We start from the raw sequence: 18588 nt of genomic DNA on the forward strand, positions 1-18588 counted from the left end.
TTTGTGCTGACCCCAGGCTGGGCCTTGTGTCTCCCCAGGCTTCTTAACAGAATGACTGTATTTAAGAGGCAAGCACCAATAGCCAGTACCTTTCAAACCTATGTTTGTATGACATTTTCTAATGTGCCACTATCCAGACCAGGTCATGTGACAAAGACTAGTTTATTGTCATGCTATATGGAGGCTTGGGTACAAGGGAGATCAGTGTACCAGAAGAAATGTAGATTATGTGTATTTTTTTACCTATATAATCTTGGGCAAAATGTGCTGGGTTGCAAGATGCACACTATCCAGATATTTAGAAAACACTTTTTTGGAGGCATGTGTGAATTTAATATATTAATAGGGTAACAGTTAATATTGTCAAACTGTTTCCATAACACTAATTTTAGTGATGTCACAATGTGTTTTTCTTTGGTTTAAGTTATTAAGTTGTATGTTTAGATAACATTGCTAAGTCAGTAGGTTATGTATGTTTTCATTACCCAAAAATAAATTGTGTGTGTAATGTATAACTATTAATATACTTGTAGCTGCATCTTTAATGGGGTCCTTGTCCCTTGTTGAGGCATGAAGAACTGTTCTCTCACAGAAAGGCTTTTTGTTTGTCTTTTTCAGCTAATAAGTAGAGAGTGTTGGAAAGGAGAATCTAGAGCCAAGCCACAACAGTTCTCTGCTTAATCCACTCCATTCTCTTTTTTCCCCAGCTATGCTGTCAGAGTGTGCTATGGGTTTACAAGAGCAACAAAAGGTGAATAAACCTCTGGTGAGTTTTTTTGGTTATTTATTACTCGCTCTTCATTGTATTATGTGTGATTTATGGTGTGCATAAATTAAAATTGAAAAGTACAAATGAGAAAAACTCAACTTGAAAGAAACGTACATACATAAGATGAAGTTGGCATGTAGATATAGCAGTTTGTAAGACCTCAGAGTCATCTAATTTGAATAAAACTTTGTCTCTGGTCTTTGTGATGTCATGGACAACAGGCACACACCTTGTTTACATGATTGGGATGGAATCTGAGAAGAGAATCTGCCAAATTCTCTTGAGATGTGAAGACTTGGTGGCAGCAAATCCTGCAACACCGTCACTATTAGAAAGTTTTTCACTGCTGACCTGGAAATCAACATTTCTCACTTCCTGCAGTGGAAATAGTTCTAAGGCACAAGTTGCTTAGTAAGCTTTACATAAAGTTATTAAAATAAATCCAGTTCCAGATGGCTTTGGAAGACTGTACTAGATTCATAGATAAAACCTAGAATTATAACCTAAATTATAGTCAAATCCAATGATTATTCTCTAGTCTTCTTCTAACTTGAGTCTTCTGCTACACTTTGAAGTACTGTTTTTGATATTCTCCTAGAAGTTCTCTGTGTTTATTAGTTTCTTTCATGACTTCACTGATGGTTTTTGCTCTTTTCTCCTGAATTCTTCTCCTTTCTTTTTTATAACATAGCTTATCAAAGTGCTTTATCCTGGGTCTTGTTCTTCTCATGTGAAATTCTTTTTCACTAATTCAGTCCTCTGTATTTTGCACTCTTTTTTTTCTCTCAAGGTGGTACTTCTTCCCTAGTCTATTGATGTCAGGTTGAACTCTGTTGAAGCTTGTTTGTAGCTATTCAAACGGCACCTCAAGTGGCTGGCTTGTTAGCTCAGTTGTTTAGATCATGTTGTTTTAACACCAAGGTCAAGGGCTCAGATCTCTATGCCAGCCAGCTGTCAGGGAAAAAAAGTCACCTCAAAGTCAACAAATCTAAAATTCAAATGACATCGTCCTCTTATATCTGTTATTCCTACCACCCAGCCACTGACAAGCCACCAAAATGAGATTTCTCCTGGACTCCTCCCTGTTTCTTGGGTCTAATTTTCTCTTCTGTTACTTCCTGCTACTTTTGTTTGTTTAGACTTTTCAATTTATTCTGATTTCTATATACACTGCCAATACAGGAGAAGGTGCTGGTAACTCATAAAGACAGTAACTTTGTTTGTTACATTCAAAATATTATCCTTGTAAAAACCTGAAGGTAATGTTTGGTGGGTTGTTAGGTTCAATCTCTGGTGATCTATGCTTCTAGGCAGCACCTGTGGTGACATCCTTAGGAGTCCGTGTGGAGAAAGCCTTCAGAAGTTACTGGGACATGTTTGAACAATGGTCAATAAAAAGACCTGGAAATAATAAAAACAGAAAGTACAATTTTCATAATGTCTACCTTTTGCTTCTGTAAATTTACATTAGTGATTCTATTTGTAGTTTTTATTAATATACAATTATCTGTTTGCATTTCAACAAGACCCATCGTGATTTTAAACTTTCTTACAGATTGTTTTTTATTCTTCTCCTGTTTCGGGTAATTGCTTAAAAATGAATGAGAAAAATGGATGCGTGCATTAGTCATCAGTATGTTTATAAAGTAGAACTGTAGCTAACAGCTAGTTAAAAACAAAAATTGGCAAACTAATTAACTGAACATTTATATTCACAATTGTAGTTTGAGATCTAACATAAGATGTAAAATGCTTTCTTTCTTTGTTTTGAATGTAATATTCAGTGTGAACCTACATTGTTCAAGTTTCAAATCAAAGGACTATGTAAGGTCTCTAATAATTTTTTGGTTTTCCAATAATCTGCTGTGCAACAAAGTATCACAAAACTTTGTGACTTAAAATAAGAACATCTTATTACATGTCACAATGTCTTGTTTCAGTAAACTGGACAGTGTGATGTGGGTTGGCTACTACACGGTGTCTCTGCTCTGAGCCAGATACATCCTAGTGGCTGGAAACATAGAGCAGACATCCAGCCCTCTCTTTGTGGCCATGTTGGACTTCCTCACAGAGTGGCATTCTCAGGATAGTCAGGTTTGTGTGGCTTCTGCCTGAGCTAGTGTCTAAGAGGCCCAGGCAGAAGCTGCAAGGATTCTTGTTATCTCCACTTAGATACTAAAGCATCTTTTCCACCAAATTCTCTTAGTCAAGCACATCACTGAAACCAGCCCTGAATCAATGGGAAGGCAATTAGATTCCACCTCTCAATAAGAGGAATATTAAGACTTTGCAGCAGTCTTTAATAGAACACAGTTTGCTCTCTAACCATAAATTTCTACCACATGCAAAATATACAGTGCTACCCTCAAGAGCCCTAGAAATATCCTACCATTGTGCAGTTGGCAAAAAGCCAAACTAAAGAAGCTCCTGCATCCTGTCATCTTTTTAACACACATCCAGCTTACAGTGAACAGACAGGCATGACCGTGTGTGCACTTTTCTTCAGACAGGGTTGGTGGAAAGGGGCAGCACCTTGCAGTCACTGGTCTGAGTAATTACTCATTCCCTTCAGGCACCATTTTAGTATTTCATTAGGGCTCATTCTTGGTCCATGGAAAAGATGCTTTGTGCCCCTTCACTGTCTCCTCTGGGCACTCGCCATTCCCTGTCAATATCCCTTTTCCTTAAATGCCTGGGTTTACAGTTGACTGACTTGCTTTACCTATTTTTGGTTATTATATGTTGTGGGATCCAATGACCTTCTTTTTTGTTTTTTTCTGACTCTGACCTTTTGATACAGGAAATTATCAGGTTTAATCACTGCCATAAAAACACGGGTTTCCATTCTGCTGAAATCCATTAGACCAATGCTACCCCCACACATTCTGAGTCAGGCCCTTTGTTCTCTGACCTCCCCTTCTCTCCAAGGTGGCTGTTTCCTTAGAGGTTTTTATTGTTTACTAGGCACTAAGTACCCCTTAGAAAGCTAGAAATATTTTTGGTCTTTGATCTGTTTTGGAAAACACTGGACTTGATCCTTGCCACAAAATAGTTTAACAGTTTAAAATATTTTTCTGGGAGAAATGTATTGAAAAATAGTTTAATTTCAAACTCAGCAAGTCTCAGCTCCTTCATATTTTCTCTAAATTCTTTTTGAAAATTGAACATCCTTCTTTTATTTTCTCAGTGGCAGAGAGAGGAGGACAGTTAGCACTTTTCCCATTGTGCCCAAAATCTCCTTTGGCAGACACCAAGATGGTGAGACACACTTTCCATTTTCCATGCTACGGGAGGTGATAGTGTGGCCCACATCCTTCAGTGTTCCATTTATTCCTAGTAATGTAATTTGTCTTGAAGATTCTTTTGCCAGTATCAATATTTCCACTTAAGTATTTCATAATTTGTGTTGCTACAGTATATATGTTTTCCATTATTTTATATTTAGTTTGTTTCTTTGTATTTAAAGTGTAGTTCTCTGGACAACCTGTTGTTGGCCTTAATTTTCTATCAAATCTGACAGTCTTTGCCTTAAGTAGAACATTTAAAGCAATTCCATTTAAACTAATTATTGATAAGGCTTAATTTAAGTGTGCTATTTTGCAGTTTTCTATTTGTATTTGCCTCATCTGCCTTTTAATCCTCTGCTTTTTATTTTCTAGCATTTCATCAGTTAATTTTAAAAAATATTTATTTTGCTTTATCTATTGGCTTTTAAAATAATTTATTTTTAATTGTGGTAAAAAGCATGTAGCATAAAATTTACCATTTGAATCATTTCTTAACCTTTACATAGTTTTAAATATACTGACACAGTTGTGCAGGAGATACCCATAACTTTTTTTATCTCAGAAAACTGAAACTCTATATCCATTAAATGACAACTCCCAATTTCCCTCTTCTCCCAGCCTCTGGCAGCCACCATTCTACTTTGTGTTTCTAAAAATTTGACTCATCTGTGGGAACCATACAATATTTATCATTTCGTGTCTTATTTTACTTTGCATGATATCCTCAAGGTTCCGTGTTATAGCATATATCAAGATTTCCTTCTTAAGGTTGGATATTACTTCTTTCTTTGTATATACCACATTTTATCTATTCATTCATTCATGGCTGAACATTTGGGTTGCTTTCACCTCTTATCTCTGAGTAATACTGCTATGAACACAGGTGTGGAAATATCTTTTTGAGATTCTGCTATTTAGATACATACACAAAACATGGATTTCTGAATCCTATGGTAATTCTATTTTTAATTTTTTGAGAAGCCACTCTACTATTTTTTTTAATAGGCACCGCACCATTTTACATTGTCACATAATGTGAATTATTTCCAATTTTGCCAATAATTGTTATTTTCTATTGCGTGTGAAATAATATTTCATTGTGGTTTTGCACTTCTCTAATGATTAATGTTAAGCATCTTTCCGTGTTAGACATTGGCATATCAATTTTATAGAAATGTCTGTTGAATCCCTTTGCTTATTTTTTAATCAGATTATTCATTTTGTTGTTTACTTGTAGGTGTTTTTAAAATTATTTTTGATGTTAATTTCTTATGAGATAGATGATTTTCTACTTTCGCTTTCTTGAGTTGCTAATGTAAATAGTATTGTGTTTTTTGTTTTAAATTTTACTTTGTCATTGCTGGGGTGTAGAAAAGTGACTAACTTCTGTATAGTAATGTTATATCCTGCAATCTTGCTCTAATTAGTCATTACTTCCAGGAGGTTTTCTATTTACTTGTTAGGGTATTTACACAGATAATCATATCATCTGCAACTAAAAACAATTTTGTTTATTTCCCAATCTGTAAATCTTTTAGTTCCTTGTGTTATTGCATGACCCAGTACTTTTAGTGTGATGTTGGAGTGATGAGAAGATACATTCTTGTTTTTTTCCTGATTATCTGGGAAAGCTTTGAGTTTCTCACCATTAAGGATGACTTGCAGTTTCCTGTAGATAATCTTCATCAAGTTGTGATGTTCCCCTCTATTTCTACTTTACTGAGAATTTCTATGATGAATGGATGCTGTATTTTTTGAAATGCTTTTTCTACATTTGTTGAGGTGATCATGTGATATTTTGTTTTTTCTTTTTAGTGTTTTCATGTTATAAATTACATAATTTGATGTTCATGTGTTCAACTACCCTTGCCTACCTGGGATAAATACCACTTGGTTGTGGTACATAATTGTCTTTAGACTTTGTTGGATTAGGTTTCCAATATTTTATTGAGCATATTTGCATGTATGTTCATGAGAGATAACAGTTTGTATCTATTCTCATAATATCTTTGTCTGATTTTGGTGCTGAGGTTATGCTGTCCTCATATGATGAGTTGGGAAGTACTTCATCATCTGTTCTCTGCAATCGGTTGTAGGAAGTTGGTATATTTTTTTCCTTAAATGTTGGCTTGAATTCCCCCGTGAACACTTCTGGGCCAGGTGCTTTCTGTTTTGAACTTTACTTCTTTACTCAATTTTCATAATAGACACAGGCCTATTCACATTGTATATTTTTGTGTGTATAAGTTTTGGTAAACTGTCTTTTAAGGAATTGGTCCATTTCATATAGGTTGTCAAATGTGTGTACAGAGTTCTTCATAGTATTTATTTGTTTAATGTCCACAGGATCTGTAAGGATGTCCTCTCTTTCATTTCTGATATTAGTAATTTCTGTCTTGTGTTCATTATCTTTTTAGTTAGCCTGGCTATAGGCTTATCAATTTTATTGATCTTTTTAAAGAATCAGCTTTTTAGATGTTTATCTTTTCTTGAGATTTTTTTAAAAATTTTATTTCTGTTCCAGATTTTATTTCTTTTCTTTGCTTCCTTTCAATTTAATTAGCTCTCTTGCCCCCCCACCCCCCGTTTCCAAAGGTGGAAACCTAGATTATTGATTTTAGATGTGTAGTTTTTTTTTAAATGTATGCATTCAGTGCCATAAATTTTTTTGAGAGCACTGTTATTTCTGTATTCTACAAATTTTGGTAAGTGTCATTTTCACTTTTTTTTTCTGGTGGCTGACCAGTACAGGAATTGAAATCCTTGACCTTGGTATTACAAGGCTGTGCTCTAAACAAGTGAGCTAACTGGTCAGCTCCATTTTCACTTTCATTTACTTAAAAATATATTTTAAAGTATTTTTAATTTTTCTTCAGTTTTTTTTTTAACCCATGTATTAGAGTGTGGGTTAAAAAAAGCTCAAGAAAAATTAAAAATATTTAAAAAAATTTTGTAAGTAAATGAAAGTGAAAATGGAGCTGACTGGAGTGTGTTGTTTAATCCCTCTCTCTTTGGGGATCTTGAGTTATTGTTTTGTAACTGATTTCTAGTTAAATTCTTTTGTGGTCTGCAAGCACTTATTGTATGCTTTCTATTATTTTAATTTTGCTAAAGTGTGTCATGTGGCTCTGAATATGGTCTTGGTGATATTTTTTATGGGAGTTTGAGAAGAATGTCTATTCTGTTGTTGGAAGTAGTAGTCTTTAAATATCCATTATATCCAGGTCATGTTATTGAGTTTAACTATGTCTTTTATAGTTTTCTGTCTGCTGTATTGGTTCATTTTTGTTAAAGGGTGTTGAAATCTCCAGTTTTGATGGTGGATTCTTCTATTTCTCCTTGAAGTTCTATTAGGTTTGGTGTCACATAGTTTGATGATCTGTTGTAAGGCACATATACATTAAGAATTGTTCTCTGGGAGAACGGACTTCTATATTATAATGTAATGCCACATTTTCTTCTCTATTTTATGCTGAAAGTGTTTCTGCACATTCTGTACTTTTTTTTTTTTTTTTTACTTCCAGCTTTTAGGTTCATTCACTCTGATGTCTTCAGATAACATGGAAATTTTGAAACTTTTCAAATCTTTATTGTCACCTTAACTTTCTCTCTTAAATGCTAGAATCATATATCCAATTGCCACTTGGACATTTCCATAGATATTTCAAGTGTTATGTATTCAAGTCTGTTTCACTTTTGCCCATTATATTTTTCTCCCATTTTTCAAACTTTATGATGCCAGGACCTAACTAGCTGTGATTATGTAGATAACCTGAGAGTAAAACTCTTGTTTTTAATTTCTGCACAGCAAAGTACTGCCACATTCTGTTTCTGCTTTTTATTTCCCTTTTTGTTTTTTATATTGTTATGTCTCTATTCTGTGTGTTTATTTCTCTATGGTGTAATGTAGGTGGTCTTCTCTCACCCTGTTTTCTTCCCTTTTGACTCTTCCTAAAAGCCTCTTCCATTCTCCTTGTAGTGGATGAGTATAAAAATGCAAATAAAGTTATGTACTTACAGGATGATGTTATTTACTACCTGTGGTTTAGAAAGTTGCATTGTACACCCTGGTGTGGACATAAGCAATCCTTTGGCACATAGGAAGGAAATTTTGGAATGCCTTTTTAAATGTACTTTTAATTCATAAGTAATTTAAAAATAACCATGAGTACATAAAATGTTTTCGTGTTTGAAATACATCACATGTTTAAGTATGGAATCACTCTATAATCAGTTGCTCAATATTGTGTTTTATCATTCCCTCAGACATGGTGCTGTGTGTAGTTCCATTAATGTGGGTTGTGTTCTTTGTGTTGTGACTGGTCTTTTGCTGTTGCCTCATATTCCTGAGACCATGCAGTTCACATGGAAGAGTTTAACTTCCTTGACATTTCAGTGAAGTGCAAACTGAATGCAAAATAAAACTATATTTCCTATTTCTTTCTTATCCCAGTCTATATCAAACTTGTGTTTAAATTTGTTCATCTGACCCAGTATTTCAGGTATGAAATTATACTTGTGTCTTCATGCCTGTTTATACTCTCCTTGGAAAAGAAAAATTTTATTCACACTTTTATCACTAGCAACAAAGATATTTCTTAAGGCATAAACTAAGTTTTGTAATATCATTATTAGTAATTAATCTTATTACAGTGCTAGGGTATTTGTCCTTTGATTTTTCTTCCTCCCATTCTATGGAGTACAGAAAAGTAGCATCTTATATAAGACGTATATGACACATACACACACAGGTGTGAATTCCCAGATTTCTGTTTTGTTACCCAGGGATGTTGACGTGAGTTGAGAACTATGTGTCATTACAGAAGTTGGTGTCATTTGAGGATGTGGCTGTGGACTTCACTTGGGAGGAGTGGCAGGACCTGAATGATGCTCAGAGGACTTTGTACAGGGATGTGATGCTGGAGACCTACAACAACGTGGTGTCACTGAGTGAGTAAAACTCCCCAGTGACTTTCAGAAGAAACAGTTTCTTTTTTGTTCATATATAAGAACCATTTATAGGATTTCACGCTATTTTGGTAAGATTACATTACTCAATGTGCTCTCTTTATCATGAGGTTCAAATTGGCTTCTTTATTGCACAACATCTGAAGCTAAGCTCTTGTCATTCTTCCAAAGGTCAGACTTAGCAGTTCTACAAAGTCCTATATTACTTCCCTGCTATTTTGGTAAGATTACATTACTCAATGTGCTCTCTTTATCATGAGGTTCAAATTGGCTTCTTTATTGCACAACATCTGAAGCTGAGCTCTTGTCATTCTTCCAAAGGTCAGACTTAGCAGTTCTACAAAGTCCTATATTACTTCCCATTAACAGAACATTGCATTAACAAAGCTGAGGTGATTTCAAGTTAGAACAAGGAGCAGAGCCATGGACAGTAGAAGAATGCCCAAACCAGATCCTGCAAGGTTAGTCAGCACATACTGGGCAGAAACCAAGAAAAGTAAAACCCGTTAGATGTTGGCAGTGTTCAGCTTTTTCTAGCAATGATTCCCCAAGTCCCAAACCTGAGGATGGCTCATGTGCAAGCTCATATTACATAATCTCCAAGGTGGGGTGTCCCATGTACATCCCAATATTTTATTTTGCTGAATCCATTTTATATGTACCCAAAATCTAATCCCTACATTTCTCTGCTTTGACTTTTTTTTTCCTATTTGCTTTCTTAACATTTTCAGTGTGCTTGTGTCCTCAGTTCTCCTGTGCATTTTTTGTTCATACTGCATCTGTTTTCTGTTACTTATAACAGAATACCTGCAACTGGGTAATTCATAAAGAAAAAAACCTTTTTCTTACAAGTCTGTTCTGGAGGTTTAGCATTCCAAGTTCAAGGGGTTGCATCTGGTGAGGGGCTTTGTTCTGGTGGGAACTCTTCACAGAATCCCAAAGTAGTGCAGAGTATCACATAGCAAGTTGGTAAGAAAATAGGAAAAGAGGTACCACAGTGAGCCTTGTACCACCACATCAAAAATCATGGAGCTGAGGAGAACCCTGCTTTGGAGAATGGAAAGGGGTGGTCCTTGACTTTGAAGGAAAACTAGGAGATTCTGGGTGCCAGTCCAAGTGAACTAAGGGTTTCATGTTGAGGGGATAAGATTGTTGTTTGGGAAAGTTCAAAGTCAGCATTTTTTTGTTTTTTTGGAAATCATTTTAAAAAATGAGAAATGTACAGGAGACTCTATTTTTGTGAGAATAGAAGACTACCAAGACTTCAGTGCACAAAACAAAAGCTTTCACAAGAAATGAATTATGAACTGGTAGTCCGTGTACTAGACATTGGGAATAGAATACAAGTTGATTTGCGAAGGAGTTGAAAGAATATTTTTCAAAGATTTTGGGAACAGCCTTGGATACAAAACAAAATATTTTGGAACAGAAGTGGACGTCTACAGTGGAGAACTGAAGTTCCTGTAGTGTAGTGATTTTTTAGAAGCAGAGGAAGTCAGGTTAAATGAAAAACTTGGAGGAAGCTATCTTTAGGAAGGACAAAAATGATATTTTATTATTTGAAAGCTTCCACATTTGTATAGCCATTACATAAATGCAAAATCCTTATCCTAAGCCATATTGCTGCATATGTGATAAAAAGTTGGCTCACTTCTGTACCTGAAAGTAGCTGATGAAGGAAAACCTAGCCATCTTCATAGTGAAATAATGAGAAAACAGCAGCAGGAGACAGCCACTGGTATAAAAATAAAAGAGAGAAAATGGTGTAAAGAAATGGAAGGTGCTTAGTTGAAAACTACAAGAAGGCAGAAGGTAAAAATTCTTAGCAAATATTTACTAATAAGTTAAAATTTGAAAATGAACAAAGAAGGAAAGAAAAACATGATATAACATTAGAAAATACATTAGTACAATATTACTTTCTCAGTAAGAAAAAATTCCATAAACTCATGAAATCAATATCCATTATTGACTTTTTAAAAAATCTTTTGTTGCTAGGATTGGTAACCACTTCTGTACCTTTACTTGAGCAATCAATGATGTATGCTTATGTGTGGCTCATGGTTATTTTTTTCTCATTTCAGATGTCCAGTTAGATGATGACATAGTGGAGAGGAACCAAGAAAGTCATGGTAGAGGCTTGCAGCAAATTGTAATTACCAACAGCAACACATCAGCTGATGATAGAGTTGTGTTAGGAAAATCATTTTTTTTAAATTCATATCATGTTTTAAATCAGATTATAAATAATGGAAACTATTCAGGGAAGGGACATGAGGAGTTTTACAGATGTCCGAATGCACTTCTTCCTAGAGAGCCTGATGAGATGCCTGCTGGAGAGAAACCTGATGACCATCATGTAACTGGAAAATTGCCCAGACATCATGAGCATCTTAGCCAGCATCCCAATATTCAAACTGGGAAGCAGCCTTTAGAATGCAGTGGAAAAGGGAAATCCTCCAGCACAGAGCCAATAATATTTACACATAGAAATATTCATACGTATGAGACCACCTATAAGTATAATGAATATGAGGAAAACTGTGGTAAGTCAGCTGTCATTGCCCAAGAAATAAATGAGGTAGAAAGGAAAAATTTTCATTGTGATGTATGTGAGAGAATGATCTATAAAAAATGTAAACTCAGTAAACATCAGATTATGCACACAGGAGAGAAACACTGTAAATATACTGAATATGAGAAGTCTTTTATTAAGACATACTTTACCTCACATCAGAGAACACCTACACAGGAGAAACTTTGTGGTTGTAATGAACATGAGAAAATTTTTTGTCAGAAGTCACACCTTATAATGCATCGGAGAATTCACAAAGAAGAAAAGCACTATGTATGTATGAACTGTGGAAAAAGTTTTTGTGAGAGTTCATGCCTCAGCCATCCTGAGAGGATTCACACAGGTGAGATACCATATGGATGTAACGAATGTACCAAATTTTTCTACTACGAGTCTGCCCTCACTGTATGTCAGGGAATTCACACAAGTGAGAAACCATGTAAAGTATATAAAAAAACTTCCTACAGTAATAAATGTGGTAAAACATTTCACCAAAAATCACACAACAGCAGCCATCAGAGAATTCACACAGGTGAGAAACCATGTGAATGTAAAGACTGTGGAAAAGCTTTTAACCAAAAGTCAAACCTCAGCATTCATCAGGGAGCTCACACAGGTGAGAAACCGTATGAATGCAAAGACTGTGGAAAAGCTTTTATCCAAAAGTCAGACATGAGCACTCATCAGAGAATTCACACAGGTGAGAAACCATATAAATGTAAAGACTGTGGAAAAGCTTTTAATCGAAAGTCAAAACTCAGCAGGCATAAGAGGATTCATACAGGTGAAAAACCATATGAATGTAAAGACTGTGGAAAAACTTTTAACCAAAAGTCAAACCTCAGCATTCATCAGAGAGCTCACACAGGTGAGAAACCATATGAATGTAAAGACTGTGGAAAAGGTTTTACCCAAAAGTCAGACATGAGCATTCATCAGAGAATTCACACAGGTGAGAAACCATATGAATGTAAAGACTGTGGAAAAGGTTTTACTCAAAAGTCAGACATGAGCATTCATCAGAGAATTCACACAGGTGAGAAACCATATGAATGTAAAGACTGTGGAAAAGGTTTTACTCAAAAGTCAGACATGAGCATTCATCAGAGAATTCACACAGGTGAGAAACCATATGAATGTAAAGATTGTGGAAAAGCTTTTAACCGAAAGTCAAAACTTGTCATTCATCAGAGAACTCACATAGATGAGAAACCATATGAATGTAAAGAATGTGGAAAAATGTTTAACCAAAAGTCATACCTCAGCATTCATCAGAGAGCTCACACAGGTGAGAAACCATATGAATGTAAGGAATGTGGAAAAACTTTTAACCAAAAGTCAGTCCTCAGCAGACATGAGAGAATTCACACAGGTGAGAAACCATATGAATGTAAAGACTGTGGAAAAGCTTTTAACCGAAAGTCAAACCTCAGCATTCATCAGAGAGCTCACACACATGAAAAACCATATGAATGTAAAGACTGTGGGAAAGCTTTTAGCAAAAAGTCATACTTCAGCATTCATCAGAGAGCTCACACAGGTGAGAAACCATATGAATGTAAAGACTGGAAAAGATTTTACCCAAAAGTCAGACATCAGCAGGCATGAGAATCCACACAGGTGAGAATCCACACAGGTGAGAAACCATATGAATGTAAAGAATGTGGAAAGCTTTTAACCAAAAGGTAGACCTCACAAGGCATGAGAGGACTCACACAGGTGAGAAACCATGTGAATGTAAGGAATGTGGGAAAACAGTTTACTGGATCTCACCATAATAGACATGAACAAATTCACACATGAGAAAATCCCAATTAATGTAATGACTGTGGGAGAAATTTTTGCCATAAATCACACCTCACGTTTCATCAGAGTACTTACACCAAGAAGAAGCCCTATAAATGCACAACTGTCCCTTGGTATTGGAGGTTGGTTCCCGGAGCCCCTGTTGATGAAAACACTTGCAAATGATCAAGCACTTTCTATAATAGTGTACTGTTTCAATATTACCTATGAACTTTTTTCTGTGTCCTTAACATCTTGAGTAGAATCCTTATATAACTGAATACATAAGGAATTCCTTGCAAATAGTTGTTATACTGTGTTGTTTTTTTTACTTGTATTATAGCTTTATAAGTGTTTGGTTGAATCAGTAGATGTGCAACCCTCAGATATAGAAGGGGGTCAATAACTGAAAATATCTTTTTTCAGCAGTTATAGGGCTGGCTGTAGTTAGCATATTGTTGGTTAGAGCATGGTGCTGATAACACCATGAGTCCCTGTACTGGCCAGCCACTGGGAATAAAAAAAAAAAGAAAGTAAAGTAAAGTAAAAAGAACTCACACTGCAGCAGACATGAGGTAATTTATATGGGTGGGGGAGAATTCTGCATGGATTAGATTGGGTATGTATTTTCTAAAAATACTTTTTTTCTCTGTACACATGCCTACAATCTCAGCATTTAATTATTGTGTGTGGAACCATGTAGTTTTGTGTTCAGGGGAGTACGGATACAGGTGATAAAGATACTCCCAGGCCAGGTAATTAAAAAAGATGTTCATGCAGTTGTCCCTGATTTCTCATTCTCTGGTATTGAAGGGAAGATGACTCCTAGGGTGCAGTCAGGGGCCATAGGTGGGAGAAAGTCACCATAATTTAAGACAGACTGAATTGAAGAAACCGTAGTTCTTTCCAAGTCTATCCCCAAGTCCTCTATTCATACGTTAAGAAATGCTTACTATGGTTTGCCATTTCATATGTGATCTCTTTGTGTTAAAAGTACCCCACTGTGCTGACTTTATGAACTTTCTGAGAGAATTACCAGTTCTTGAATATGAGAATATTCACACAGAAGAGAAACCCGTATTGTCACCTTTTACTCCCAACTCTGCTTATGGGAAAATTCAGTTATGGGGAGAAACAATGCAATACATACAGAACACCTTACCAGGCAGGGACATCTCATTGAATAGTGACAATAAGTTTATCTTCATCGACATTGTTAATGTATCAAATCTTTCAAAATAACTTTCATTTTTATATATAAGGTAATTTGAAATGAAAACTGTCAATTTATGTACTGTGAATTCAAATTTTCAAATAGAATTGATAAATGTAGGATCAAAACTGCTTTAAAAGTTTTGACTATTTAATAACAGTTAAATATGAGTGGTGATATTGCCTGCCAGGGGACATTTGGCTATCTCTGAAGACATTTTTGTTGTCATAACTGGAAGTTAAAAGGTCTAGTGGAAAGAAGCCAGAGATGCTGCTATACAGCCCCAAGTATGCTGCACTTATGCATATAAGTATTATTTGCTAAATTTTATCTTGACAGAAGCACTCATCAGCACAACTACAGATAGGAAATACTTACACACAAGATAATAGTGTGACTTACATCAGAATTTTTTTATTAGCCTATTCATTTTTACAAATCATACTTATTCTTTATGCCCTTTATCCAATCTCTTCCCTTCCCCTCTCCCCTCTAATCACCATAGATTTGTTCTCTCCATCTGATAGGTTAACTGATCTGTTCGTTTGTTGTTTAGATCATCTGTCCAGTACTGAGACAGATATGATCAAGTCCTCCCCTATTATCATAAATCAGATGCTGCTTTTACTCTGGAGGGTGCTTTGTGTAGAGAGTGGGTTTGTTTTGTTTTGTCTACCCTGGTGCCCCTCCTTGTGTCAATGCAGTTGAGTCTGGTGTGCCAGGTGCATAGTGGCTGTGACTGCTTCTATAGAACCTAGCTGCTTTTGCAGTAGCCATGGCAATTGTGGCGGCTATGTGGGCTACCTGCATGAAAAATGGTGTTTTTGGTATGCTCTGTACCTGGTTGAAGCTGGGTTCAGCTTCCCCTGACTCCATGCCTTAGTACCCAGGTGTGGCCCAGGGTGGTTGTGGTGGCTTTCCTAATTCTGACTGGGTTCAGCTTTCCCCAGCTCCATGCCTCCAAACCCTGGCTGGGCCCAGGCTGTTGTGGCTGCTTGCCTAGTTATGGCTGTGTTCAGCTTCCCCTGGCTCCATACCTCATGTTAACATGTGGTGCAGTTGGCAAGGAGAATGTGGAGGGGAAATAGGGTGGGAAGAGAATGAGGTGGAGCATGATCAAAGCCCATGGCCTCCCTCATTCCTTCAGGGGAGGCCAGTGGGCTTCTCACAGTGGCTGGGTTGTCACTGGGCTGGATCCAGATGTTGAGGGTGTGGCTCAAGCCCTTGGACCCCAACTGCCCCAGTTCAGGAGCCTGGGGTGCTTCCTACAGCATTTCACTGGTTGCCACTGAGCTGGTTTCAATGTCCAGGTGACATGGCTGAGGCCCTTGGCTCCCCATTGCCCCAGCTTGGGAGACCAGAGCACTTCCTGTGGTGGCATGATGGTCATCACTGGGCTGGTTGCAGATATTAGGGGGTGTGGCCAAGGCCCTCAGCCCTCCAACCATCCCAGCTTGAGATCCCAGGGCATTACCAGCAGTTTGGTGGTCATCACTGGGCTTATGGATGCCAGGGGGTGGTGGCTGAGACTCTTGGTCCCCCACAGCCCCATGTCAGGAGCCTAGGGTGCTTCCTGCATGGCTTGGTTGGATGCAGATGTTGGGGGTGTGTGGCTGAGGCCCTTGGCCCCTCAGTGCCCTGGCTCAGGGGCCCAGGATGCTTCTTGTGGAGCCCCAGTGGTCACCGCTGAGCTGGTTGTGGATGTAGAGTGGGCATGGCTAAGGCCCTCGGCCCTCCCACCTCCCTGGCTTGGGAGCCCAGAGGCCTCCAGTCCTAGATTTTATAGGTGTTCTTTGGTGGTGTTAGACCCTTACTAATTAAGATCAAACTTTGATCTGTGGATATATTGTTTTTTCTTTCACTTCTATGTTGGATTATTTGCTGTACCCACCACTTAAACTCTGCTCTGGAATTAATTTGTTGTCCTCTGCTTACTTCTAAAATGGACAAACTTCCTATGGGCACTAGCACTTGAGCCCTGTGGTTGAGCTAAATTGCTGCTTTGCTGCTGAATCCCCGGGGAAGGCTTTCTGTGCAGCTCAGGTTTTAATGGTTCACCTTGTATGTACTTCCTGGTCTCATGAGGTCTGGTACACCTGGGTTGTGTGGAAACTCTGGTCTGGGCCTGAGTCTTTTCAGCAAACTGCAACCCCAGCAATTCTATATTCCTGACCAGTCTACACTGAGTGATCCTGTGCTGATTGGAGGGCAGATCAGCTGTCTATGCTGTGCACCAATGTTCTCCTGGTGGGCCCATCTCCCCAACTGCCCACACTCCAAACACTTTCCATAGGACAGACCATGTACCAGTCCCTTGTCATGACTCACTGGCTTCTCAGTGGTTACTTTTTTCTGTTGCCTGTAGCTCCTCATTCCTCTGTGGGTCCACGGAAACCCTGTCAGTGGTCTTGCTGGCCTGGGGGGCACTAAGTCCTTCTCCCCTGCCACTTTCAAGCAACTTCATACAATGGGCACAGCTGTGGCATTTCACATCTCTTGCTCCGTGTGTTCACCAGCTCCAGACTTAAAGTGGCTGGGGCTGAAAATGGTGGAAGCGAACCTTTCTCTTATTGTGGCTTCTCCTGCCTTCATTAACTCCATTGGTCTCTCCTACTCTACTGAGCTCTAGCAGCCCCAGCTTGGCTGTCATTGCTTTTTAATGGTTGTAAATTGGTTTATTTGTCAGACAGAGTGACGCTGGGGACCATCTATTTTGCCATCTTGACCAGAAGGCTTACCTCAGAATTTTTGACATTAAACGCCACTTCTTTATATTTTGTTAAATTTATTGTCTAAAGCACTGTGCTTCTTACTTTATTCCTACACTTCTATTGTAGGTAAATTTGTATGACCATTATTACAAAACTCTCTCTTAAGTAAATGTAATTTTTTCTAATATTTGAAGCTAACACAAAGCCAATCAGTGGGTTGAATAGAAATACTTCCATGAGAATGCACAGATCAGGCACAAAGGTGTTAAGAGATTAAATCTGCAAGTACTTAAGCTGCTATAAACAGTATTTATCATATTCTAATTAGTGAGAAGTAGTGTCTGGAAGGAAGATGTGTCCTTTATTCCTATTCCTCATATTTTTAAATGGGACCACATAATAGATATGACTGTGTGTCCCACATGCTTTGTACTTCAGGACTATCTTGTGTTTACATCTGCAGTGATGGAGTGCTATGTTTGTATCTTGCCACTAAGAGAGGAAACAGAGTAAATACTAGTTCGACTTGTGTATTGCCTTGTGCGTGGTTCTTCTTGCACACAGGTCTGCAGACCTAGCAATGGACCAAGAGCCTGTTTTCACTGAAGGAGCCTCCTGGAGTCTGCAGTGGCCACTTGTCTGTCCTCAGAGCCCTAGTGAGGGGAGGAAACCTAGGCCCCTAGGCAGGGTAAAATTGAGGAAGACAGAATGGGGTCCAGAAAAGAACCAGAGTTGTGGCTGAAAGCAGGTGTTGCAGGCCCTGTTGGGCAGAGAGGTCACTTCCACTTGCCACCCTTCTGTCCCCAAATCTCTAGTACCAGTGGGCAGAAAGTACAGCACCATTATTTCTTTATCATTATCCACTCTGTATTTTCTTTTTTCTGTTCTTTAGGGGTTTAATTTTTCTATCTTTTTCCTGTTTTTTAGTTGGAAGGTTAGCTTTTTGATTTCACATCTTTTCAAAGTATAGATATTTATGGCTATAAATTTTATTCTAATCCCTTTATAAGTTTTGGTATGTCATGTTTTTGTTTTCAGTCTCAAAATGTTTCTAAATTTTTTTGTGTGGTTTTATGGCTTACTGGCTGGAGTTTGTTGTTTAATTTCCACATAATTGTGAACTTCTGAAACATCCTTCAGTTTATCATTTTCAGTGCAAATCTATTGTAGTCAGAGGACGTACTTTCTGTGATTTCAATCCTCACATTTATTGAGGCTATTTTATGGCCTAGCAAATGGTGTTTTCTGTGATCCTTCCATGTGCCCTTGAACAGAATGTT

General features: G+C 37.6%; 1 protein-coding gene across 1 annotated transcript; it reads left to right on the top strand.

Annotated features, from left to right (window-relative positions):
* Positions 1-711: 711 nt before the first annotated feature.
* LOC103608817 (zinc finger protein 345-like) lies at positions 712-13689 on the top strand. The gene is given in 8 exon segments (XM_008593208.1): positions 712-766; positions 8880-9006; positions 9394-9417; positions 9420-9485; positions 11109-13139; positions 13236-13268; positions 13271-13355; positions 13357-13689. Coding segments are annotated over 8 exon segments (2619 nt in total). The 5' UTR covers positions 712-727; the 3' UTR covers positions 13571-13689.
* The last annotated feature ends 4899 nt before the right edge of the window (positions 13690-18588 follow it).

This window comes from Galeopterus variegatus, unplaced genomic scaffold, assembly GCF_000696425.1.
Source record: "Galeopterus variegatus unplaced genomic scaffold, G_variegatus-3.0.2 Scaffold8883, whole genome shotgun sequence".
Lineage (NCBI taxonomy): Eukaryota > Metazoa > Chordata > Mammalia > Dermoptera > Cynocephalidae > Galeopterus > Galeopterus variegatus.